This window comes from Pituophis catenifer, unplaced genomic scaffold (assembly GCF_029215685.1).
Source record: "Pituophis catenifer annectens isolate HBS135680 unplaced genomic scaffold, rPitCat1.0.hap2 SCAF_1, whole genome shotgun sequence".
Taxonomy (NCBI): domain Eukaryota; kingdom Metazoa; phylum Chordata; class Lepidosauria; order Squamata; family Colubridae; genus Pituophis; species Pituophis catenifer.
Window position 1 is genome coordinate 223632879 of NW_027256881.1, and position 21316 is coordinate 223654194.

General features: G+C 39.0%; 1 protein-coding gene across 2 annotated transcripts in view; it reads left to right on the forward strand.

Moving 5' to 3' along the window:
- ADCY5 (adenylate cyclase 5) overlaps positions 1 to 21316 on the forward strand; it is a 210740-nt gene that overhangs the window by 174674 nt on the left and 14750 nt on the right. For both annotated transcript variants that reach the window (XM_070957084.1, XM_070957083.1), the window contains exons 10-14: positions 2179 to 2323; positions 4289 to 4386; positions 12965 to 13052; positions 18278 to 18394; positions 19340 to 19498. In XM_070957084.1, coding sequence (XP_070813185.1) covers positions 2179 to 2323; positions 4289 to 4386; positions 12965 to 13052; positions 18278 to 18394; positions 19340 to 19498 — 607 coding nt within the window. The remainder of the gene's footprint in view (positions 1 to 2178; positions 2324 to 4288; positions 4387 to 12964; positions 13053 to 18277; positions 18395 to 19339; positions 19499 to 21316) is intronic.

Sequence of the window (21316 nt, forward strand, 5' to 3'; positions counted from 1 at the left end):
GAGAGGGACTGGCCCAAGGTCATCCAGCTGACTTTGTCCCCACAGTAGGATTCTGGTCTCTGGTGCTTTAACCCATACAGCAAACTGGCTTGACAATCACATTAAAGTGTTCAAAATTATGGTATTAAAGAGAGAAGTTAAAAGTGTTTATTCAGGATAAATATAATATCAATATAATTTCTTCCTTTTAATATATTTTGAATACATTTTGAATAATAAAAAATCCTTACCCTTCATAATTCTCCATTTGTTTTAGTTTTGTGCTAAAAGTTGTGTAAATAGTATGGTAACTAACACTGCAGGAAGTTTAATTAGGAAGCATTTTCAGAAGCTTACCCTTCTGTTGCTAATTTACCATTAACAAGAGAAATTTCTCTAAAAATTTGATGAATTGGGATTGATGCCAATTTAGACTCCCCTAATGTAACAGTCTTTTCTGTTTTGAAAAAAGAAGTTGGCTTAAAATTAGGGTCTTACATTCACAGATGGAACGGTTCCTTTGGATTGCAGAAGGTGTCTGACTGAATAGACCAATTCTGTTGGCAGAAAGGAGAAAGAAGTGATATTTTTAGATTTCCCCTTCCTGCTGCAATCTCCTGCCTTCCAAAAATCAGAGTCTGCTTCTGTGTTGAATCCAATTCGGTGTTTTTAGACCAAAAATCTTCCTTTTGACATGAACATTATTTTTTATTTTACTTAAAATTCTTGCTTAATAAAAATAAGCCATATTTTAATTTTTTTTTATGTTACCCTGGAGAATGCTCTACCTGGGATTATTTCTCTGTAAACCTACATCATCCATATTTATGAAAATAAGTCTGATTTTAATAAATAAAGAGCATGTTTGGGTTGCTATTGCCTATATTATGTGTGCCAACTAAATTTGCAATGACAGCTGGCAAATTTCGGAGACCAGTTATCTAGCATGGGCGAAGAATGGCAGAGAGACAGAGAACTTCAAAATAATCAGACAAGTGACTGTCTAATTAAATATATGTGTTAGTGTTTTTTTTTTAATTGTGACGATGCCAAAGAAAATGTAATGAGTGCTACATTGGCTCTGAAAAACTACAGTGAATAGTTGAAGTGGGCCAGACTACCATTTATTAAAACATCTTGTGGTTTATAGTAAATTACCACCTTCTTAGGAATAAAATATCTCTTAGAGGTTTTGCAGAAGATTAAGGCAGAATATTTTAAATTCTGTACGGTGTGCAATGGGTATGCCTTTTAATACCTTCCATTATATCCAGACCAGTGATGAATGTAGACTACAAAACTCTTTGTCCTTTCTGGCAAAATATGTCTTCAGAATAAAAGTAGTTTTAGAAATCCTTAATTAGATGACTGAAGTGTGCATGAGTACTGGAGTGCCTTGATCTGCTTCTGTACTTTACAATTTATAGTATCCTGAAGCTTCTTTTCTGAGGCTTTTTTCAGCCTCTGAAATCTCTGTTTGCGAGGCTGGGTGGGGCTACATTCGGAGTATAAGACACACCCAGATTTTCACCCTCTTTTTTGGGGGAAAAAGGTGTGTCTTATACTCAGAAAAATACAGTACTTGCTGGCCTGCCTGCCTGTTTGCAAGCTGCCTGGATCTTCCTGCCAGCTTCCCCACTGATCTGTTTGTGGGAAGGCAGCAGGAAGTTGCCTCACTTAAGAACTTGGTTAGAGTGACAACCAGGACTGCCGGCGTGTCATTGCTAAGTGATGCGGCCATGCTTTGTGACAGAAATTCTGGTTCCAATTGCCATCATAAGTCAAGTATTCTATCTTTCTCCCACTTGCTCCAGAGGCAGGTCTAGTGGGGGGCAGAGGAAATGATGTTGCTACCTGGGGGAGGAGATACCTCCATTGTCAGTTTTAAAATGACAAGCCCAAAAAAGAACTCAAGAGAAGAAAAGTTTGAATAGAGTGAGAGGCTAAATTACGTAACGTGGTTATAAATATTATTGTATGAATTTCCACCATGTTTTTGTCAACCCCCTGGGTGAGCTGGGTGCCTTTTGTCTGCTGTAGGAAAAAAGAGCCAAAGAATTGTAGAATGGGACATAGCAGAGGTGTTTCTGAGAGTGGGGTCTTACATCTGGAAAGTTCTAGTCAGTTCGTCTTTACGTAAGAAACTTTATTTTGCATAAACACTACTTAATTGGCCTCTACTTTATTCTGTTGTTCCAGGAATATCCAGGAAAGCATGAATCCAGAAGATGAGGTGGATGAGTTTCTGGGTCGTGCAATTGATGCAAGGAGTATTGACCGGTTACGTTCAGAGCATGTTCGCAAGTTTCTGTTAACGTTCAGGGAGCTTGATTTGGAGAAAAAGGTAAACTTCCATAAGGATGTATGGGTCTGTTAAATCCACTAGCAGGAGCAAACTAGACACCAGGGCAGAAAATTGGTGTGCTTAATCATAGCTCTGTGTAAAAATTCATATGAATGTTCAGAAGAGGTATCTAATGGAATGTTTAGAACCTCCTTCCATTTGAAAACACAGTTTTACCTCAGTAATGATGTTCATTTCCCCCCCCCCCTCAAAAACCCATTTTCAGTAGGCAAATGGAAAATTGGGAGTGATGAAAAGTAGGACAGTTCAACACTTTAGGCATTTATACTGTAAATAACAATTCTTTACTTGGCTATCATGAACTACATGCATATATACATGTACAGTATGTATGTATGTATTGTATGTATTATTAAATAGGTTTTCCCACAAAATTAAAAAAAATACAAACTTTAAGTTCAAGATAAGAGAAATAGAGAAGAGAAAAGTGAAAAAGAAATTAAGAAAAGAAGGAAAAAGAAAAAAAGGATAATAAAGAAGTAGGTCCAGTCTTCTTAACAGCAGTTATAAGTACATTTATATTTTACTTTCTCTGTCTGAAGATATAGAATTTCCCTTTCTATAATCTACCCATTCTAATAATAAAATCCATAAATCATCCATTCATTTTCCCCCCCTTTTTTCAGCAAAAAGTCCATATGGAGTTTCTAATAACTAATATATTCAATAATTGATCTTTCTCTAAGCAAACAAGTTAATTTTGCCATCTCTGTTCTGTTATTTTCTTCAACCAATCTTCCATTGTGGGTACTTTGGAATCTTTCTATTTTTGGGTATATAGTTGTTTCGCAGCAGGGCTCATACAGTATACAAAAATAATTTCCCATGGTTTTTTCTCTATAAAATACTTTTGTGGTAAAACCCATAAAAGGTATTTTTGGCCACAGAATGTTTATATCTATACAATATTCTCAGTATTCTAATATTCTAACATAATGTTCAGAAGGCAACTGGACTTCCTTGTTTTGCATGAAGACATTTCGCTTCTTATTCAAGAACAACCAGTTCTGACTGAATGGTGGAGAATGGATGGATTTATATTCCTTACTGTCATCTGGTTGTTAGCGTTCTTTCTGAGAGCCATTGAAGCCACTTAGAGGTTTATCTGTCCCCTCAGGGTCACCTGAATCCTGTAGTCAGCAATTTTTTCCTGAAAATCTGTTCATACTCCCACACCATTTGAAGGGTGTTTATCCCAAAGTGCATAGCTAAATGTCGAATGGGGCAGGAATATGAAAAGAGGTCTTTGTTTCTCTTTTATTCAGAAAGACTTTTGCAAGGCAAAAATCACCACGTGCCACAGTTTGCAGTGCCATCTCTGCGATTTTGGATGCAAGTAGTCTGCCATAGAACCTCACCTGGAAATCTGGTCATCATGACCTTCCACAAGATTTAGGTAGACACGTGTTTCAGGACTTGGATTTGTTATTTTCACATCTTTTTAGGCCTTCATTCAATGACATTTTTTTAAGAATTTGCCTCAGCAACTAGAAAAAAGTTACTTTTTCATATTGGCAACAAGTTTAGGTTGCGAACATTCTCTTTTCAGTAAAGGTAATGTTCAAAAAGTTTTTGAAAGAGGTGGCCGTGCATTAAATATAATTGGCTTATGATCCTTCTTTCCAAGCAGTTCAGATATCTATAAAGGTGATTGTTTCAGAAATCCCTGCTATCAATCTGAAAACCTTTCTGTCAGTGTCCAGGGAACCTTATAGCTCAATCAATACAGCAAGCCAAATTTGCTAAGAAGGGCTTGTAATAAAAGGCAACTAGTGGCTCTCGTAAAATTGTTAGATTACACTTTATAACATCCTTGACTATTGATCTACTACAGAGGTGGGACTGGGATTCCACAACATCTAGTAGATCATAAATTGTTGCCTATGAATGGAAGTTTTCAGATTTTTTAAAAAATGGAATGGTTTTTTTTTTTTTCCATTGCAGTATTCCAAACAGGTGGATGACCGATTTGGTGCATATGTGGCTTGTGCTTCCCTAGTCTTCCTCTTCATTTGCTTTGTTCAGATCACAATAGTGCCACAGTAAGTAGATCTTTGTACATTTGCTTATCTAATATCTATCTACTGTCTGTCTGTCTGTCTGTCTGTCTGTCTGTCTGTCTGTCTGTGTTTGCCTTTATTGCACTAAAGCAAGATCGGATAGCAACTGGTGGCCCTTAAGCCTTTTTTATGGTTCTTGAAACATCCATTGCCTTTGGCAACGTTTCGACAGAATCTCATCTGCCATCATCAGGTTTATGCAAGGGGTCTTCTGCAGCAACTGCTGTTACTATTTCAAATCTGGTGCTGGTAGTCTGCTTTGCTGGGATGGCCCCACCTCTTCGTTCTGATTGGTTGGGAGTCCCAGTGTCTATTGGCTTGGCTTCGGGTGTATGGTCAGTTTTTCTCCACCAGGTGGCAGAGCTTCATCTTTGTGGCTGGCTGGAATGTGATTTGGTTGGAGGTCTCGAGATGTGTGTGTATGGTTTCTGGGGTGTAGATTTTTCTGTCTGTGGGTGCTGGGACTCGTTTGTTGACACCCAGATATAGGTCTTTGGTTATTCGGGTTTTCTCCCGCGTAAAATTGGAAGTGTCTTGGCGACGTTGAGACTTCGTCGAAACGTCGCCAAGACACTTCCAATTTTACGCGGGAGAAAACCCGAATAACCAAAGACCTACATACAAACACCTGCAAAAACCTCAGAAAACATATATATATATATATGTTTTCGTCGATTTTCATGGGTAGAGGTATGCAAGTTTTGGTGTATTCGGGTCTTTTCCCGTGTAAGATTGAGAGTATCTTGGCGACGTTTCGACGAGGTTCCCCTCGTCATCTTCAGGCTGGTGTCTTCGGCTTCGTGCTTGTGCGAGGAAAGCACAAGCATGAAGCGTGAAGACACCAGCCTTTCCTCGCACCTTTCCTCACACAAGCACAAAGCCGAAGACACCAGCCTGAAGATGACGAGTGAGACCTCGTCGAAACGTCATCAAGATACTCTCATTCTTACACGGGAAAAGACCCGAATACACCAAAACTTGTGTGTGTATGTATGTATGTATGTATGTATGTATGTATGTATGTGTATGTATATATATATATATATATATATATATATATATATATATGTGTGTGTGTGTGTGTGTGTGTGTGTGTTTTCTCAGGTTTTCGCGGGTGTTTGTATGTAGGTCTTTGGTTATTCGGGTCTTCTCCCACGTAAAATTGGAAGTGTCTTGGCGACGTTTCGACGAAGTCTCATTCGTCATCTTCAGGCTGGTGTTCTCGGCTTCGTGCTTCCAGGAGCAAATTGCAGGAGCAAATTGCTCCTGGAAGCACGAAGCCGAGAACACCAGCCTGAAGATGACGAATGAGACTTCGTCGAAATGTCGCCAAGACACTTCCAATTTTACGTGGGAGAAGACCCGAATAACCAAAGACCTACATATATATATATATATATATATATATATATATATATATATATATATATATATATATATATATATATATATATATATATATATATATCTGGAGAGAGGGGGGGAGAGAGGGAGGGAGGAAGCTTTCATTTTAAAACAAGAATTATAAATAATAAATTATAAGAATTATAAAAGTAGGAATAGATGACAGATAAGTAGAATCTTTATGAATCTTTCCATTTGGAAATGTTTAATTGATACAAAGGCTTTTTAAAAGTTGAATTTTGGGACTTTTGCTCAACTGCTGTTCAGAACAGTTTCAGTCCTGTTAACTATGCAAGATATATTATCTAGTACCCTGTTTCCCCCAAAATAAGACTTCCCTTGATAATAAGCCCAATCTTGCTTTTGAGCACATAGCAATAAGACCAAGCACGTATTTCAAGGTTCAAAAAAAATATAAGACAGGGTCTTATTTTCAGGGAAACACGGTAGTCTCTGTGCAAGATACATTCTCAAGAAGCCTCCTGTATACATTAATCTCCATATTTTGAATACATGTGGCAGAAGAAGCTGTGGGTAAGTCACTTCAACTGTAGGCAAAGAATCTTGAGAACTTCAGGTTGGGTGGAACTGCTATAAATAATAGGGATGTTTTGTACGTCAAACTGGAAAGCAAAGAAGGGCTTCTGAAAACAAGAAGTCATGAATTTGTGAACATGCAGGGTTAAGCCACCATTGTAGTGATCCTGTTTTATCTGGTCTTTTTAAGCTAGGGCAGTAGGAAAGTAGGATCAGAAATGAAGAAAAATGTTAATGGTGAGGGATATAGTTGATCTTCGTAAACTTTGACCTGATTAGTACTCAGATGTTGAAAAACATCTCAGAAGAAGGCATACTGTTGAAATGAGTATGTCAAGACTCCTCCCTTTTCCAAAGGGTGACCTGGGCATCAATGTAATAGGTCCAGCCTTTCTCCCATCTGCCCCTTGCCATCTAAAGAGGCAGGAAATGTTTAGTGAAGGAGAAAATGTGGGAAGAAGAGGGAAGGATGTTCAAGAAGAAAAGCGATGGGAAGAAGAGTGGTTGCCAGGAAAATGGAACAGCTTGCCTTCAGAAGTTTTAGGTGCTCTATCATTGGAAGCTTTTAAGAAGAGACTGGATAGCCACCTGTCTGGAATGGTATAGGGCTGTGATGGTGAACTTATGGCAAGCGCGCCACAGATGGCATGCAGAGCCATATCTGTGGGTACGCAAGCGTTGCCTTAGCCCAGCGCATATGCGCGTGCCGGCCAGCTGATTTTCGGGCCTTCCGGTCCCACTGGAAGTTGGGAAACGGCCCGTTTCCAGCCTCTGGAGGGCCTCCGGGACGGAGGGGAAGGCCGTTTTTGCCCTCCCCAGGCTCCAGGAAAGTCTCTGGAGCCTGGGGAGGGCTAAAAATGGGCCGACCAGGCCCACCTGTAACCTTTTTGCTGTCCCGTGCCAAAAGCAGGGGGAGTACAGGGGTTGCGCGTGCGGGGGGGCGGGGAGCATTGAATTATGAGTGTTGGAACATGCGCACGTGACCACATCCCACACACCCCTTCACGCAACGGCAAAAAGGTTAGCCATCAATAGTATAGGGTCTCCTGCTTGAGCAGGATGTTGGACTAGAAAACATCCAAGGTCCCTTCCAAATGAAATCCGCTTCAGCTGATGCTCTCCAAGTATGCCTGCCTTACCTTACTCATGAAACTTCTCAGGTCTTTAACTATCACTGTGAACTCTTCTGCTAGAGCACAAAAGGCAGAACTGGTTCAAAAAGCATCAGTAATCAAAGCTGTATCATTTACATTTTAGAGGGCTTCATCTAGGAAAACTAAACATAAATCCAAATGAAGCTTGCAGCTAAAGTCAGCCTGATCTCTGCATTGAATATATGATTTAAAAGGGATTAAAGTGCTTCGTTCTGGGTGAGTTCAGCATCTTGGAATCTTTATATCACAGATATGTGATTTTCATTGAATGAGGACTTTCACAGGATTAGATGGGCGGTCAATAAATTTCATAAATAAATATAATAGAAACACATTGACACAGCCATTGTACCTCAGACAATAAATTAAATTACAAGAAGTTTCATTAAAGTATAAGATTGCAGATGTAAACTAATACATTAATTTATATAATTATTAAGTTACAAGACAGATTCATGGAAATAGAATAAGTATATATTTATTAATAGATAACAAAACCATTTTTAAGGGATGTTGAGATAAAAGAGATTATATTTAAATGGATTAAGTGGGAGTTGGACTTGAAGCTGTACTTGCATATGGTTATGCAGAAGATTACACATTCTGCATAACCCAACAACTCTGCAAAGCTTTGGACTTAATTCAGAGCCCTACAAAAGTTGCTTACAACCTATAATTTTAGTCTAATGTAATGCGCGACTACTGCGCATGCACAGAAGGCCATGCGCTTGCGCACACGCTTACATTTGTGAACCGGTAGAGAAGGTAAGTGAATCTGACGTAGTGGTTAAGAAACTGGGAGACTGTGAGTTCAGTCCCACTTTAGATTGTCTTGAGCCAGTCATTATCTCTTAGCCCTAGGGAGGAGGCAACGGTAACCTACTTCAAAAACCCACTATAACCCACAGTTTCCTAAAAAAGGTATCAAGAGTTAGAACTGCATCAGTGAATTTGTTATGTTCTATGAGTTACGCTCCCCAAAATCTGTAGGGTATGTACAATCATTAAATTAATACAAAAGGTCTCTAAAAGCAGATGAAAACAACAACATTATCATCTTTCTCCCTGTTTAGATGAAGAGTCTCTGCTCAATAAAGTAGAGTTTTTCAGAAAGAATTTTTTTACATACATTTTCCCTCTTGTCAGTTTTATATTCTTAGGGGAAAATTCCTGGCTTTATATCTTTATTGCAAGCAATGTTTCAGCCATAAAATATCAGGTCAGATACAACATAAAAAGTTGCTTTTAGAAACTCTGATATTCACTAAGTAGTGAAGGAATAAGGAGGGGATTGTAAATGCAGCACTCCCAAAATGGTTTATAGGATTGACTATGTTCCTCAACTGATAGGGGAATAGATGCTTTACGGCACTGAATATGCTTTGAAGGGGGCTTTGAAATTTAGTGGGGTATTTTTTTTTATTTTTTTTGCAAATTTTGCAGTGATCATTCCATTATAATCAGCAGGAATGCCAGGAAAGTGGTGAATAAATTAGCAAGTGGAAGTGCTCTTTGTAGTTAAAAAAAAAAAGAGTTTGAAACCCTGCTGGCTTTCACGAGGTTAGCCTTAATGTTCCTGAGCTTGATAATCATTGTAGTTGAATTATGGATGAGGTTGCATGGCAGAAGGAATGCAAGCCTGCTCGGTTTGTGGATTTTATACATAATAAGTCAGAAAAATTGTCAAGATAAAATGTACACTCATATATGGTAATGATGTTCAAAACTGAAATGACAGATAACTCTTAAATAAAAATCTAAATATAGTTTAGCTCCAATGGTCATTAGAAATGCCTCTGAAGGCAGCAGAATTTCTGGTGGCACACAACCACATTTGCTCTGGTGTCCTTTTGACTTTCTATAGGCATTTTTTCAGAGTAAGGAGACAAGGAGGAATGATGGAGAAATAGGAATATTGACAGCTTACCCAATATTGCGTGTGCTGTAAAGAATTTGTACATGATACCAGCAAGATACTGCAATAAAATATTGTCTAATGGGATATATAAAGGCAAGTTTCTTGCCTCTACGATATTTCAGAATGTGTGGTTGAATTATTATCCTTAGTATTCCCTGCTGGGGATCAAACTGCTGGGGTTTATGGGTCATTATAGTCCAGCAGCAAGTGAAGGGCTTCATATCCCCGGTTTGCTTCTTGCTGCAGACACCTCTGTAATGGAAAGCTTATGTAAAATACCAAGGAGAATGGTATTGACATTCCCAACCTGATTCTTGCTGATTAAGAAATCCAGCAAATGAGTTTTCCCATTCTCTTAATTACATTATAGAATTTATGTGAAAGTCTTTCCCTTCTCATCTCTTTGGATCAAATCTCCTTTGTTTCTCTTTTAAACTGAAGATTGCTGCACCTAGCTGAGCTGTGCTAGAGAAGCTGTGTTGAAGACACAGCTATTATCTAAATTATAAAGTTGCTATTCATATCTCAAGGAAATTGATGATACCAGAGGAAGGCAATTGTGGGGGGAGTGGGTGACTATATCACAGAGAAAATCTGAAATACTTTTTTCCCCAACTTAGTTTCCCAAGTGGTTTGTCTTTTAAAATGTTTTGAGGGTGAACTTATCAAAGAAAATCTCCCATCCCATCACTAAAATTGAACTTCTGGTAAAGCAAGGAATTGTACGGTAGATCCACATGAATGTGGACTTCAAGTGTACATTGGAGAATTCAAAACAGGGACTAGAAACAGTGTTAGGTTTGTTGGGCATAGAGACATAAAACATTCTTTTGAATAGTCCCTTTTTGTTATGCTTTGTGGTAGAAAATTTTGTTTGATCAGTATCCAAGTCATTGCATGAGATTAAACAAGAGGCGGGTTACTAAAGAAAGCCATTTTTCTCTGAACCTTACTAATATGGGATAACATTTGTAGTTTAGAATTGAACTGTGGAGGTCTCTAAGCTTGGAAAATGAAACATCTGGAAGAAAACAACCAAGCTCAGAGGTCACCAAGAACTCCACATTTCTTAGCCTAAAAATAAACTGTCAGGGTTCCAAGTAACACCCCCAACGAAAGAAGGCTCTGAGGCTTGAGTTTCCTCAAAGTTCCTTTTTACTGAAGATGTTGTATTGGCACATCTGGGAAAACCCGAATCTGAAAGTTTCCAGATTTTCCCCACCCAAGTAAAAGTTCAAGTCCCTGCCCAGCACCCTCATGTCCATCACGTGGTCCAATCATCCACTGTCTAAACTGGAAACACCTCCCAGTCAACCGACTTCAGGTGTCAGGGCAATGCGTCCTTGACTCTCTGAGAAAATAATGTTATTTTGACTACATATCACCCATACTCTATGCAATCCCCCCTCCCATTTTCCCACAGAAGAACATGTGGCAGGCCTGAAGGCCCAAATGTAAAAGATGGCTTCCAGGTCTGACATAGACAAGATTGGGCTATTGGAAATAGATAGAGAGCATGGATGAAGACGGATGGATAGAAAAAGTGTTTGACCAAGATAAGCAAAGGGGGCAACCCAAAAGCTGTAACGCTTTCAAAAACACCTATTAGCCTTTAAAAGAAAGCACTGAGAGCATTAGCACAGTACTGCAAGGAGAACTAGCTAGAATTCAGTTATCTAAAAATTAAAATCATGGCATTTGCCAAAAGCCCCAAGAGCCATTCTTGGAGCATAAATGGACAGAAGATCAAGCAGGTCTCCTCTTTCAGTTATCTGGGCTAGTCTGTCATTCTGTTAGCAATAGGAAGGCCACATGGACTAAGTTGCTGAAAATGCACAGAAGAGCTCATCTGCTATCCTTTAATTCTGTAGGATAAAATATGGCCACTGTAGTAATAGTATTATCCTTCTCATCTCCTCTCCCCTCCTCTCTTATTGCTATCATTATTATGATGATTATTACTCTGTTGTTTTGCATGTACACTGAGAGTTTCTGCACCGGAGACAAATTTCTTTGGGGGTCTAATTACACTTGGCCAAATAAAGTATTCTATATACCTGCAACATTCACATTATTAGAAGCCAAGTCAATATTACACCTTCTGTATAGTGCCCAGCTAGGCCCCCTTCTCCAATTTTGCACCATTAGAACTTGCATAATTGAAATTTTTAAAAGTCTCAAATTGTGTGTCTAAAACTACCTTGCAACTAGAAACAGGGTTCATGAAAGTGGAGGCGAGAATGTGGGTGACCATACTCAATCATTAGTCCTTTTTCCATGATTTTCAATCCACATGGAAATCAGGCAGTGGCAACTAAAATTTCATCCTTGGGTTTTTTGAGAGATCTTTTACTCAAACCGAAGCATTCATTAAACAGTATGTAGCAAATATAGAGTACCAGTTGGATCTAACCTTTATTGCCAGGGAATCCAAGAGGGATTCTGCCTCCCCACATAGCTAAACTTGAAATCCCTAAACACTGGAGGGGCTGGTACAGTGGTGGGTTGCTACCGGTTGTACCCAGATCGGCGAACCGGTTGCAGTGGGAGACTCCACCCACCTGCGCCGGATGCTTCTGCGCATGTGCAGAAGCATTGCATGCACGCGCGCACACAAGTGAACCGGTAGCAACGGGTTTTACAACCCACTACTGGGCTGGTACCCTGGCATGATATAAAGCAGTTGTCCGTGAAGGCTGATACAAGAAAATTCCTTACCTGAAGAGACAATGACCTTTTGATTTGGAAAACACAGAAACAACAGAGCATATGCTTGTCCAATGCCTATATTATAGAGCTATCCCTACTAGTCTCATTTCACCATTACTGCATAAATACCCAGGGCACACAGGACAATTCCATACCTCCCTGCTGCTTACATGCATTGTTTTTTTGTTTTTTGTTTTTTGCTTTAATTTATATGCCACCCTTCTCCGGAGACTCAGGGCGGCTTACAATGCGTTAAGCAATAGCCTTCATACTTTTGTATATTTATACAAAGTCAGCTTATTGCCCCCACAATTTGGGTCCTCATTTCACCTACCTTTGAAAGGATGGAAGGCTGAGTCAACCTTGAGCCTGGTGAGATTTGAACTTGCAGTAATTGCAAGCAGCAGATGTTAATAACTGTACAGTGCTTTAGTCCACTGTACTACAGGCTCTTTCTTGCCAGATTCTGCACAGCAGTGCTCAAAATTCATTGGATGATGACCTGTGCCATCAATTAAACTTAATGAGCATCTGGTTTGCCTATTAGAGTACTATGTAAGTTGAACTTTTTATGCTTCCTTACCCTTCTAATGCTCCCACCGCTCCTTTTAGATACCTTTTAGACATACGTGTATACATATACTTTGTTCTAATACGTTTTAGTTTTTTTGTATTTTTAATTTTTTTCCCTTATTTTTAGTCTCTAATGCATCTTCTGTGCTATTTAATTGATTGTACCCCACCCACCTTATGCTGATCTAGGATGATAATAGAGATTTGGTATGATTTATGGATATTGCAAGCTGTAGACCCACCTGACTTTGTTTTCTGGTTTCAGCTCCGTGTTCATGCTGGCATTTTACCTATCCTGTTTTGTGATATTGACCACACTAGTGTTTGTTTCAGTCATTTACTCCTGTGTAAAGGTAAGTTGATTCCTGATGCACTGTTGTAATCAATTATCCTTAAAACACTAAAACAAGAGTTTGGATGGAAAAGGGCTACACTAGGGAGTAACATATTAGGAACCATATTTCAAAAAGAGGAACAATAGGAAAGCAGTGGAGGAAGTCAAGAGTTAAATTTTTATTAATTTTAAAGGTAATTTAATTAATAAATATGTTAATATAATTACTCCCCAAGTACTTAATAAGTTTTCCCATCACAGCTCAGCAGCAATTTTTCAGATGGCTTTTGTGGGGTGAAAGATATGTTCTGAAACAAGAAAATATTAAAGTGATAGGAGTTTATATATCCCTTACTTGTAAATTAATAGAAAGTTGATTTTAAAATTGGAAATTGCTCTCGATCTTAAAATGAGATGAAGACAATAGGAAATACTATTCTTCAAATATGAGAACAGCATTTTTTTCAGTGAATGTCTGATAGGTTAGAAGCAATGTCCATCCTATTGGAACATCAATTCACATGGTTTGGTATTGTTCTACTGTTGCCATATTTGGGGCTGAAATCCATAGGACTTTTAATATAACTTCAGAGGAAAGATTGCATTTCAATAATTTCTTTTCTTGTTTACATTTGGCATTTATCAGGATACTTAGAACTGTGCACGGGGAATGGCCAACAAGGGGTGAAATCCAAAATTTTTCCCTACCGGTTCTGTGGGCATGGCTTGGTGGGGGTGGCAGGGGAAGGATATTGCAAAATCTCCCCACTCCAGGGGAAGGATACTGCAAAATCTCCATTCCCTCCCCTCCTGGGGGAAGGATATTGCAAAATCTGCATTCCCACCCTACTCTGGGGCCAGCCAGAGGTGGTACTTGCCGGTTCTCCGAACTACTCAAAATTTCTGCTACCGGTTCTCCAGAACCTGTTAGAACCTGCTGGATTTCACCCCTGTATTATTATCGTTGTATGCAAGCATACATTCGGTTGGTTTGATAAAGCACAAAATTGTATGTTTACACAAGCAATAAATAGATATATGTGTTCATTTATTATCCATCATCATGACAGACTTCAGGCTAAAGCCAAATAGACAGTTGACTTTAGCCTGAAGGTCACTAAAGCCCACCCTTCCTTCCAAAGCATTCCAAAAATACAAATCTTTGCATCTGATGGTGCCATTAGTCAATATAGCCTGAGGCGCCGTATATCCTTGACTGGCCCCATCAGTCCCTTCTCGTTTTGTCTGCTGTACAAAACACAGCCACAACACAAATATTCTGATTTGCTTTACAAGGAGAAAAAAGTCAGTAAGAATCTGTTAACTTTGGCTAACATTGGCTAATGAAAGACCCAATGATAAATCTAGCAGTTAAAATCATGAACTTTCCAGCTCCCTGGCATGTTAACTTAAATGCTTAGACTCTGAACTGTTATCCAAAAGCATTTTGATGTAGACAGTTCTGATGGTGACCCGCTCTGAATTAACTCCCGCATTTCTGAGACAACCACCCATTTTTCCTGCCCCACTCTTGCAAAACTCATGGTTTACTGCCTTCTTGGTCCTTTGCTTTCCTTTCTTCTTGCACATTTTTCCATATCTTTCAACCCATCAGTGCCAACCTTGGAACGTATTGATGGCCACTTAACCTTTCCCATTAAACATTTCCATCCTAAATTATTGTTGTTCTCTGCAAGGTCTCCTGCTTCATGAAATCATATTTCTCTTTCATTAACATGAAGACTTCGTTTTTATACTTCCTATATAGGCTATTTTGCTCAATTATGCAATTTTGAAAAAAAATTCTTACCAAATGATCAAATGACAGGCAGTTAGGTTCTTGGATAGATACAAAGAGTGATCTCTTTTCCAGGTTTAAAGTATTATGTTTCCAAATATCCATCGGTCAACACGAATCATAAATATATCACCATTTATTATTTTTATTTTTTTAAAAAACCCATTACAGGTAATCCTCAATTTATGACCGCAGTTGAGTCCAACAGTTCGGTTGCTAAGTGAGACAGTTGTTAAGTGAGTTTTCCCTCATTTTACAGCCTTTCTTGCCACAGTTGCTAAATGAATCTCTGCAGTTGTTAATTCTGGGATACGGTTGATAAGTGAATATGGTTTTCCCATTGACTTTCCTTGTCGGAAGGTCCCAAAAGGGGATCACACTTGACCATGGAGATGCTGTAATGGTTGTAAATCAAATCAGACACAAATTTAACACCTTTTTATAATGGTTGTTAAACAAATCACCCACCAGGGTCGTTAAGCAAACACCCTGGTTGTAAATGCAATCCCGTCCTTCCAAATGGCAACTTTTTGCCAGAAATCAACAAAAAAACTGGCACAAATCATAATCACTTGACCACAGGATACTGCAATGGGTCATACATGTGAGCTGGTTGCCCAAATTGAGATCACTTGAATATGGGGAAGGTGATGGTCATAAGGGCGAGGAACTGACTTTTTTCAGTACCTTTACTTTGAATGATTTCTAAACAAATGGTCGTAAGTTAAGGATTACCTGTAATTTTGTTTTCAATGCGGTGCATAATTTATTTCTGCTAATATAAAATGGAGTGGTACTTTACTGTGATTCATCCATAACAGTAAGAGTTGCTGTTGTGCTATACTTTTAGTTTAACCAGAAGAGCGTTGTCAAATATTGTTGTTTCTATTATCACCATCTTCATCATCAACATTAGTAATATGATACTGCATTTTGCTGTGTCTTATACCAGGTTCTTTTATGTCTCTTCCTTTCTAATCCATTCCTTTGCCTATACTAGAAAACACAGAGAAATTCTTTGTCTTGTGGTGCCAGGGAGAGTAGCAACTTAAAAATAATCAACATTGCAGTGGATTGTTCCCCTCTCTCTCATTTTGTAAGAATTGTCAACAAATCCATGTTTCCTATCATCAAAGAGTTTCATGATTATGTTTGTGTTTGAAGGAAGCAAAAGTCCTTCTCTAAGTGCAAAAAGGGGAGGTTGATGGATTTAGTCATTGCTAAAAAGACTAATTGGGTTTTTTCCCCCTCTTTTTTTTAAAAAAATTGCTTAGAAGCTAGTTGATGAAATAATAGTGATGGATATGGGAGCTGCTATTTCTCTTTTGTTTCCAGGTTTTTCTCTAGGAATGGTAGTGGAGAGGACTATGATGAGCTGAAATTAACACTCAGCAGGGAGGCTTTTAACTTCTATCGAGTTTCTGCATTTGCATTCTGAGCCTAAAGTATCTGTTTGGTCTCCATGGATTTGTGACATTAAAAATGTGTGTGGGAGAGTTGAAGGGGAAAAAAACACTTAACACCAAACAAAAACCTAGTGATAGTAAGAGAAAGGGAGAAGTGGGGGAGAGGAAGAGGAAGAGGAAGAGGAAGAAACAAAGGAGAAAAGGATTGTCTAGGCATGCCAGGATAAGAACCTCAGCAAACATGCATTTCAGGGTCCTCAAATTCATTTGTCAACATACTTTGAACTTTATTTATTCAAGATAATATTGATAACTATTGAGCCACTTTTGTATCTTTGATAATGTATCCATCAGTTTTTAGGATGATCAGATTTAATTGTAGTTTGTTTGTTACACTCCAAAGATATTTCTGAGGTTTTAGGGCATTTTCATTTGTCAGCATTCATATCACCAATTGACTATTTTGTTTGTCTTTGTTGTCCACCTAACCTTGATCTTCCTTAACCCTTTTTATATAAGAAAAGTCTAAATAGTTTACAACTTGGAAACAGAACAGAATACTGAAGATTTTGTAAGCATATTTAAGTTGATATATCTTTCTCGAATTAGGCTTTGATCACATAGCGAAAACAAGGGTGGATCTGATCATAAAACATTCCTAATTTTAGATGCCATTCTCTGATTTTCACCTAAAATCTATTATAACTACCAGGGAGAATGAAGTCAATATAACAAGTTATAGTTATTCAACAATCATATATCCCCGCTGAAAAAATTACATCGATGTGGGGAGAGACAGTTGGCCATTAATTCATTCTTGGGCAATTAAACATTAATGCCTGTAGCATTTCAGCGTGCCATTATTGGAAGAAATATCCATCTGGGTTCAGTTCCAGTTGGGGAGAAAGACACTGGAAACATGGAGACTGCTTGGAAGGATGGTTTAATGGTGAGCAGAACCACATGGGTTTGAAGTCCTGGGTAGCTGCCCACATGCAGAAGAGAAATTATATATATTTATACCCTCTCTTGGGCCTTGCCTTTGAGTTTCCTGTTCCTGTGGAAGAAATGTATCCTATTGGCTGTCAGACTCCCAGGGGGCGGGGTCTTAGCTAATTTTGTAGGCTGTCTGTGTCCCAGGCTTGGTTGAATCTTGCTGGGTGATGTAATGAAGGGCAATTTCCTATTGTGGCTGAATGGCTTTGCCCTGAAGGATAATCCCATCATCCTGGAGCTGAGATCTTTTGTTTTGTAGATAGACTGGTCCAGTCTTTTGTCTTGTAGATAAGGTGGCACCAAAATATCTGCTGGGGGCAGGGAGCTGGGGTCTTTTGTTTCTGTTTCCCTTAAGATCTTTATTTCTCTTGGGAATTTATTTGGAATAAAAATTGCAAATTAAGAAAATCAGTAGCATACAAGGAAAATCTATACAAAATGCTATATCGATGGCATCTAGTGCCTGCAAGATTGGCGAAGAGATATCCAAATTTAAGTCCCAAGTGCTGGAAGTGTAACCACCCCCAAGGTACCTTCTTTCATATGTGGTGGCTATGTCTTGAAGCGAAGAGGTATTGGAGCAAAATACAACATTGGTTATAAGAACTAATCAACAGTAAGATTGAACTGATTCTGGAAACATTTCTCCTGGGGGTACTAAAAACTAAACATGACAAAATAATAAGGTACCTGATTTTACAAATACTTACAGCAACGAGAATTGCTTATGCGCAATATTGGAAAGGAAATAATGTACCACCAGACGGATTAATTATTCAAAAAATATTTGAATGTGCCGAAATGAACAAATTAACTTTAGAACTAAAAGGAAAAGAGGATTCAGAATACAGTGCGATATAAAACCATAATAAAAATATATTTTAAAAAAAGATTTATTTCTCTCTTGAGGAGAAATATTCTGCTTTTTTAATATTTCTCCTAGAATATTTTATTCTTCTAGGAGAAGGGTGGGTGCTAACTTTCTATACCATATATTTGTACAAAATTATAGTTTTAAATATCTTATTTTCTCACTCTATACAGCTGTTTCCAGGTCCACTCCAGACTCTTTCACGGAAGATTGTTCAGTCCAAGACCAATAACACCCTAGTCGGGGTCTTCACTATTGTATTGGTTTTCCTCTCAGCCTTTGTCAATATGGTATGTTACATTTCCCTTTTGTGGTTGAGCTTTCGTGTGAATTATTAGTACTGCAGAAGCTGAAGAGTAAGGCTTCAGAGTCTTTTCAAAATGTTGCTGTGGATTGGTAATTATTAATATAAAAAATGTAGAATGATCATATACAGTGTATTTAATTTGATTAGATTTAATATTTAATAAAGAAAAAATAAATTTTACTTTGTACATACCTCCCTTCCTTGCCCCAAACTATTTGTTAGAGTATATCACTACAGGCTATACAGTATATTACAGGCTATTCTGTCTCTTTTGTAACTGACATGTAATTTGATTTTAGAAGAATATTTCCTTAAAAACTTGTGGATATGTATCAAGCCTCCATAAACTTCTGCAGCCCCTGTTTAAAACCATATAAAGCAGTGATGGCTAACCTTTTCCAGATGGAGTGCCCAATGCATGCATGTGCCCAAACCCCCAAAATGCAATGCACGCACAGCCCCCATGCAAGTGCCATGCCCCCCTGCATATGCGCGCCGAGGGCCCCACACACACCCCATGCATGCACATGCCCCCCCACACACACCCTGTCATGCGCGGCAGAGACCTGACAACCAGCTGGCTGGCGGGAGGCGCATGCGTATGCACAAAGCTGAACTGGGGCGATGGCTCGCATGCCCACAGAGAAGGCGCTGCATGCCACCTATGGCACGCATGATATAAAGGGTCACCTTTATGTCAGCAAGTACATGCGGTGTGGAAGGAAATATTTCCTTTTGTTTGTTCTTAAGCTCTCCACAATTTATCTTCAATGGAGAAACCTAGATTTTAACACTATAGGCATATGCATTGGTATAAAGAACTACCCCTGAAGATATGTATACACTATGAGGTGCAAAGAATGTTGCTTTGATTAGTGTTCTTCTTGGATTTGTCTTTGTTTGATGTTTATCTCTTGTTTTCTACCAGTTCACCTGTAGTACTGTGGACCTTCTCGACTGTATAGCTGCAGAGCATAATCTCACTCCTCCTGAGGTGAATTTGTGCCATATTAGGGATTCCAATTATAGCCTGGAAACCACAGAAGGATTCTGTGCTACTTCCCAGCCAAACTGTAACTTTCCAGAGGTATTTGCTTTGTGCTGTAATGTGGGTGCCTTTGTTTTGGGTAAAAATGGCGTAACATCCTGTTGGGGGGGGGTCTTCCTCATTGTATTGGTTTTTCTCTCAGTCTTTATCAATATAGTCTACTAAAATTGCGTCATCTACTCCGTAGAATCCTTTGTTGAAACAGGGCTTGGGGTTTTGTACTTTTGTATTCAACTCTTAATCTCTCTGTATGATCTTTAGGAAGAATTCTTCATGTTCCATACAATGACGTCATGAAATCTCCTTCAGGCTGAGGAGTGAATAATCTTATTTCAGAATGTTCCCGCGTGTAATCAGACTTTGCCTTGTAAAATTAGGACACCACAGGGAAAGCATTAGTGTAGCTCCTTTCCGAATTGCTGCTTTCTATGCAATGAACTTGGAGCTTTGCTAAGTGGTAGGACACACACCCTCTTATATAAAATTAAATGCATTCCTAATGCAAGATGAGATTATTGAGTAACTTTCAAGAACACAATCAATTACTAGGCAGTCCCATTCTGGAACCCACACGCTTAAAGCAGTATGCTTTTCCAATTGCACTGTATAGAGCAGGGGTATCAAACTCATGGTGTCACAGCGGTGTCACGTGACGTAGTAGGACTTTCCCCCCCTTTGCTAAACTGGGCGTAGGTATCCGGCCCATGGGCTGGGAGTTTGACAGCCTGGTGTAGAGGTTTCTCTATGTATCTTATATATCTCAGCCTGCAGATATTGTAGTTGGGGGTAGGGGGAGGAGTTCACCATGGGAGGAAAGGTTCAGCAAGGCCTGCAAAGATTGCAGCTCTCCAAACATGTTACTTGGACATTAGTCCCACCAAAAAGAATAAGGGTATGTATGCAAAGATATGTACAGAATTGCAGCGTAAATCTGCCCAATTTAAAAAGACTCCAGTCTATTCCATGCTTGTCAGGGTATTTTAGGGGTCTCTGTAGGTTCTGCACAATCCTGGAGAAAATTATTGAAGGAACTGCAGAGCAGTTGCTTTGAAGCATGGAGGGACAAAAATGTAGCACAGCTACATCTTTTCTGGGGACTGTAAATTGGCCTTCTGCAACTGCTGTATAATCCCAGCAGAAGTCATAGTTGCTGTAAGGAGCTTCATAGAGGTGCCACATTTGCATCTACAGGCAATGCAAAGGAACTTTTGCCTTCAAATCCTGACATCCTGCTTGAAGGAGCTGCAGACACATTTGTGTTTCTGCATGCTGCAAAGGGACCCGGTGTACGTGCATATATAAATACACAAACACATGCATATGTGTACTGACACATGTACACATCACGCAGAGCTGGAGGGTAAGCTTTTAAAAGAGATGCCTCTTTTCTGACAGTGAGAAATGTATCTGATATTTCTTTATATCATTGGGAATGTGTGCATATTATCGGAGAGCAGTTTGACCTGGAAAAAACGATTAAATAAACCTATAAACTCGTTATTTCCCCCCATCTCCCGGGCCTAAAATGTTCTATTTGCCAGGTCGTTTGCAGTTGTAAAATGCTATTTAGTTTTAGAAATCATTTCAAAAACAATCTTAGTGTCAGTTTCTCCATTAGCAATGGAAAAAAGAAAAAGGCACCATATTCTGGATATTGTCAGGACCATTTGTCATCTATCCAATTGAATATGCTGGAAGTTGATGCCTTGCCAGCTGTTTATAGAATGGGGTATGGGGGCAGGTGGGGAAAGTGAGCTCCATGATCACTGAATTGTCAGGGACGCGTCTTACAAGTCCGGTGAACTCCCATTTGGTCAGAGGTTGCACAGGCCTCCTGGAAACTAAGTTTGTTAGCCT